General features: G+C 40.4%; 1 protein-coding gene across 2 annotated transcripts; it reads right to left on the bottom strand.

Annotated features, from left to right (window-relative positions):
• Positions 1–377: 377 nt before the first annotated feature.
• On the bottom strand, positions 378–5,567 carry LOC110964042 (protein shisa-like-2A). Of its 2 annotated transcripts, none has more exons than XM_022212640.2 (3): positions 5,007–5,567; positions 4,432–4,568; positions 378–3,027 (listed from the first exon to the last, which is right to left on the bottom strand). In XM_022212640.2, the coding sequence occupies exons 1-3, from the start codon at positions 5,186–5,188 to the stop codon at positions 2,852–2,854; spliced, it is 495 nt and encodes a 164-aa protein (XP_022068332.1). In that variant the 5' UTR covers positions 5,189–5,567; the 3' UTR covers positions 378–2,851. The 2 variants fall into 2 exon arrangements, with proteins under 2 accessions (XP_022068332.1, XP_022068324.1); XM_022212632.2 differs by having other exon boundaries at positions 378–3,030; positions 5,007–5,552.
• Positions 5,568–6,263: the final 696 nt, after the last annotated feature.

Raw genomic sequence — 6,263 nt, 5'->3', positions numbered from 1 at the left:
GACAGCCAAAGGAAGGTGTCATGTTCAGGACTGCTCAGCTGGAAGGGTTTCACACAAAGAATCAGTTTGGCAGGGGAGCTGTTGATCTATCTGTCTTTGAAGAACGGGTTTGTGCAGAGAAACCTTTAAAAAAAACATTAAAAAACACACAGAAGGAGGAAAATAGTGTCAGTACAGTTTAAAATTGAACTGGCATTGTCGTTATTTGTGTTGAATTGATTTGTAGATGGTATACGTTGTGTATATCTGAGTGGATGAGCAATGAAGTCCTGTACATGATATCAGCTGCAACTCGTTTGCTGCTTTCACACATGACATCTGTACTGTCGATCACTGAAATGGCATAATAAACAGCAAACAGCATAATAATCAGGATGTGTGCTTTGATTCTGATTTTATTGATGTTCTTTCAAGGACGGTGTGAATAAGTCAGTGTGTACATTCATGGAATGCATTTGAAAAGCGATCAAACGTACAGACATTCTATGAAAATAAACTGAACCACCCCTCCTGTCTTCCTCTGTCATTCTTTGAACTGCACATGCAGCTCATGTTTTAGCAGAAACATATATATATATATATATATACATATTTTATTTAACAAACTCAACCCTGACCCTAACCCTAACTCTAACCCTCACATTTGCACATATCAAGCTGATGTGAGGAACAAACGCATCAGTGGGCTACAAAAAAACTCTCTGTCTCCAAACATTTGACCAGTCAGCAGTCCATTGATTGCAGGAGGTCATAAGGTAATAAGTACACACATTTGTACAGAAACACACTCTTAAATGAGGCCCTTTCTGTTGTTCTGTTGTTTGAAGAGTCTATTTTGCAGCGTATTCTAATCGACAAAATGACAGACCGTTAACAAAGGAGCACACCTTCTGAACAAATAAAAAGTTAATCAGTCTTCTTCCGAGTACAAAGACAAAATTTAATCAAACAAATGAGACATTTTTCATGAATTGAGAAATATTCATGCTACAATTCAGAGTTTCAAAATAAAGAAAAAGGACACTTGAAGTTGACCACCCAGTAGAAACAGAGCACAGTGTGCCATGCTATTTTTTTTTTTAAAGGAATTAATCCTGATTCAAACATACTGTCTACTACATATATATTGTGTATGGTGTACTGTATTTGGCAAAAGAAGTCTATAACTTCTACCTTATTATATGTTTCCTACAAATAAAAAAGATCATCTGTTAGTTACTGTGAAATCTTTTAGTTCAAGCTGAATGGCACAGTGGTCAGAAAGCTTTGTGTTTGTCCTGAAAAACTTACATCTTTCATGACAGATATTCTTCACCTCTGTGTAGTTGCGCTTAGGCACAGTTACGTCCATTCTCATTGATACAACAGGCAACGCACAGCTGAGGTTATGGAACGATCGTGGTTAAAAGAAACGCTGAGCATAACTTTGTAATGTGAAATAAACAGCAGCTTCCCATCCATCCAACCTGACCTCCTGCCTACAGGGACTCAATGGCGCTTCCTTCTTTGGTCCTGTCATAGTTACTATGACCACTAGAGGGCACTGATTCAGCCATCAACCTTTTGTTTAGCTGCCAACCCACTCAACCACCTCATGCTCAATGCACTAATAAGTGGCGCTGTAAACCCTACTCTGTTGAGAGAAGGATGGTGGCCTCTCTCAACGTCAAATGTGAACATTACTGTACTCAAACTAGTGTCCCTTATCTTTTAGATGCAGGTGCACTGCTGAGTATTGTCCTAAAGACTCTTCCTTGTTCTGCTATGTGCTTGTTGAGTGGCTGTTTCCCTATTGGCAGATCTGTGCGCTGCTTGCTGCATTGGAACCTCTCTTGGATGAGAAGTGAAATATATTCAAGAACCAAACAGACAAGTCTAGTTGTCTTCTACTGAAGCGAGTAAACAGCGATGCCATTACAACTTTATACTCTGTCACCACCCCAACCACCACAACAATCTGCCTACTGGAGATTTTAGTTCAGACCAGATAGGTCCCATTTTTGAAAACACTGTGGTTCTTCATGGTAAAAAGAAAACAATTCATTGCTGGCAACAGACAAAATGAAAATCATGGGCTCTCGTGTGAAAGTTAGACCTACCCAGCCATCCACCTAAGGCTCCAGGCATCACATGGAGATTTACAGGAGTTGCTTGTCACTGAAAAATGTAAAAAAAAAAAAAACAACAAACAAACAACTGACGGTGATGGCAGTTTGTTTTGTCCATTTTTAGGACAGTCTTATCATATTGCAGGTTCTCCTCACAAATCCGTCAGTCCCTGAGTGAAATGTAGCAGATAGCTACAAATCAACAGCACTCAACTGTACAACGTCCAATCCTGACTTTACGTACAGGCTGCACAGACGCTACGGTTGTGTTGCCGTATCTTTGGCTGGCCATTCGCTACATCTTCAGCATCAAACCTGAATGCACATGAACTTGGACATCCTCGATGTGAACTGGTCCTTCAGTTGGCCTGCACAAGACTATTTCTTAAAGACTCAACAGTGCTACTTTGGCTTTAAGTTTGCCAGTGGTATGTAATCACTTCCAAGAAGATGGAGGATGACTCATTTCCACTCATGTGGAGGCCACTCTTCACTCAAAGTCATCAAGGCCAGATGTTTCAGAGAATTCATGATGTACGCTTTATCAGGCTGGTCTGCAACAGTGTGTTTTTCATTCATTGATCATTCCACTCAAATGCCATGACTCTGCACAATTTGTCAGTTACCGTTGTTCTCCTCCCACTTGTGTCGGTCCACTTCAAGCTCGGGCGGCCTCAAGATTCACTTGTCGGATTGGCTTGTGCACTGCTGGTTCTGTTTGTAAGCAGGATGTTTTCAGCGGCTTATGAGGGACTTTCCACTTTCACACCAGTGGCTGTCGCTGTGAAACACTTCTGGAAAAGGCGATCAGGTTCCGGCGGCTGATTGACACAGTCCAGTTTCCTGCTCATTAAGTGCTTTCTGAATCCTTGTGGACCAGAAGCCACTCTCACATGACTGGGTCCCTCACTGGGATCGCCTGCTGAAAAGAACACAGTTAATAGCACAAAATGGTGAATTTTCAGGAGTCATCAATAAAACTGCCATTAGTCTCATTATGTGCTCTTTTTGAAAGCTTTCAACTGTGAAAAAGCTTTTGAACAAGTGCAGAGGAACCTTTCAACCTTTATGTGTGTTTTGTACATGCAGGAAAAAAACTCAGTGATGTAATTTTCTTAAAATCAATCAAACAAGGGTTTAGAAATGGCACACAAAGTAACTCCTGATATTAAAGTGCATGTATAGCTTTTCACAATTGTTTGAAATCTTCCACTCTTTTGTCAAAACTGTAAACACAGAACTCCGTTTTCATAGTACATTCAGAAAACCTCTGAGCCTTCATGCAAAATCAAACGATCACCTTAAAACACTTATCTGTGCTCAAAAACAATGTTTCCAGATTATACTCAAAGTCAGTCGAAATGAAAACACCTCAGAGCATACATTATACGATACATCAAAAACTGGAAAATACGGTGTTTAGGGCATAAATAAATATGTAATTTAGTAATTGCATTGTGAGTTCTCTCAAAAAATATTTACAACAAGATGCATTCAGCACTCACAGTAACATAAACTGAAGAAGCACTACAAAATCTGTAGCAAAAGTGCATTACAGTCACTGTAAATGGAGCTGAAAAATCAAATTCAAGCGATTCATTCTGCTTCAGCGTCAAGTCTTTGTTCTGGTTCGAGTGGACTTCATCTACATTGCAGCCAATATTCTCCACAGCCAGGCAACAAAGAAAAAAGCCACATCAAGCCTTGGCAAGACAACACACATCATGTCATCACAGGCCAATTTCAGAGCCTGTTGGAGATTTCCCCTGGTATGAGGCTGTCTGTCATACGCAGAAAAAATGCTCTTCGAGTATGGAGGAAGGCAAACATTTACGAATTTCTGGTTGATGTTAAACCACTTCCTTATCGGAGAGGACCATGAAAACTCATTTTATCCCAATGATCCTGCTGCAAACATCCAAACAAGACCGACTGAAGACATGTAAGAAGATGTTGTGGGTGCTACTTGGGCCCAAGACTGCTTAGAATGGTTGTATTCACTGTTAGCCTTCAACAGCATGGGCTAAAACCTTCTGAACTGGCATATATTGGTTTCATTTCATCATTAGCAACACGTGCTACCAATTTTGAACAACTGTGTGTAACATGTGACACCTTTGCTTTAATTGAGTCAAACATTTGTCACCTGCGGTTACAAACATGCATCCCAAGTGGAAAATGTATCTTCATGAGTGAGAATACTAGTCAGTGAGATCTGTAAACTGGGCCCAACTTTGTGAAGATTGTTAATGGTCGGGGCTAGAGATTCAGTAAATGGGTTCAGACCAGTGAGAGCTTGATTGAGAGAAACACAAACACTAACCTGGTGCTCTTAGGGGTAGGCCATTGTCAAGACGACTGGGTTTGGTGGCGATAAAGAGGTAGCAGAGGACACATACAGTGATGAGGAAGGCGAGGAGGACGACCGCTGCTATGGACAGACCAACCAGAGCACCGATGCTGAGGAGAGGAGATGAGGGGTGATGAGAATATTGAAATACTGAAGGGGGGAAGATCTATATGTAGAGTTATGGTGGAGTGAAGAGCATAAGGGGGCATACTGCATGAAAAAAACATGAAGAGCATTTGCAAACGATTGATTTTTTTTTTTTTATCAACCAATGAATTGATCAAATGTGCTGCAGATGTACTTCCTGTCCAGTGAGGGGGTAGATACAGTCATCAGCACTCAGCTATCAGGTCATAATATCTACAAGTAAGGTAAATTACTAACAGTAGCGGGAAAAAAATGATCATGAAACTTTGAGGTACGCAGGAATTAGTTCATCCACTGATAATAACAGTCTGGTTGCACAACTGATTCTTTTAATACAACGAGTATAGCATGAACACTAAAGAACGTGGAGAGAAATAAAACAAGGAATCAAGTGGACTTACCTCAGCCACCACATGTATCCGTACTCATACGGGAAAAAACTGTTGGGATCATCACAGCAGTACTTGACATCATTAAATCCACAGCAGTAGACCGCAGCAGCAGCATTTCCAGGTCTGGGGCAGGAGAAGGCGTCCACAAACAGCCCGTCTGCGCTGTAGTAGCTGCTGCATTCAGCGCTCATGCTGCAGCACAGAGAAAAACAATAGTAACAAAAAAAACCAAACACTTATCAGTGGATTAAAGTGGAGGAGAAGATCCCTGCGTGAGTGAATGAGGGGGAGCTTCGCCATGAGATCAGTAGCGTGGCGCGTTTCTGTAGCAGCTGCGTGTTTTCCCGGTGAATGACAGAGACGGAGGTGGAAAACTTTAAATGTGAAGAAAAGTGCAGCTCTCTCTCTCTCTCTCTCTCTCTCTCTCTCTCTCTGTCTGTCTGTCTCAAACACACACAATGGCACAGACACACACACACACAGTCACCGCCTTACTCTTAATCTCTTTGCGTTTTTACGCACAGTGGAAGTCCACTCAGCAGCCTCTCCAAAATTTGTGATGCCAAACCTCGATCGTTTTGATAGCGTTTGAAACTATTGTACAAGTGCACTGATTTAAATTCAGTGGAATTAATATCCCGATGCCTCATCCATCACAGTGGCCATTAAAATAATGAATGAATAATAAATGAAACTTGCTCACCGTGGATCCAGGAGTCCTTGGATTTGTTGTTTTTTATGTGTGTATTTTTTCTAGGGTCTTAACTGTGGCTTTGAAATGGTCAAGTTAACCCTCATAAATAATAATGCTGTGGTCTTAGCCATAATATTGCATTGGTGTCTGTATTATGATAATGCTTCTTATTATCAAAGGACACAAATCTGCATCAGATTGACTGAAGTCAATAGTGTCAGTAGTGTAAGGTCCCAGCTTCATTATGTACTGTATTCAGGTACAGTAGTATTTTCTGTAAGGTTTGCATTGTTTCAACCATAAATGTGTAAATTACTATTGTAAATCACACCATAAATAATTCTATAGGATCTTAACCCCAGTATTTACACTTGTTTGGACACTTTTGTAACGCCAATTCTAATCTTTTTTTAATAAACATTGATTGAAATTGACTATTGTATCCTGTTTATACTGTATGTTTGGGATCATTTGCATTTGAATTTGTTTTGTCTAATTAGATTGATCATTATTATTAGTGTCAAGCACCTTCTGACTTCAAAAGGTGCCATGTTCAGTCACTATCATTATTG

Source organism: Acanthochromis polyacanthus, chromosome 9, assembly GCF_021347895.1.
Source record: "Acanthochromis polyacanthus isolate Apoly-LR-REF ecotype Palm Island chromosome 9, KAUST_Apoly_ChrSc, whole genome shotgun sequence".
Lineage (NCBI taxonomy): Eukaryota > Metazoa > Chordata > Actinopteri > Pomacentridae > Acanthochromis > Acanthochromis polyacanthus.
This window is presented reverse-complemented; position numbering and strand designations above follow the sequence as displayed.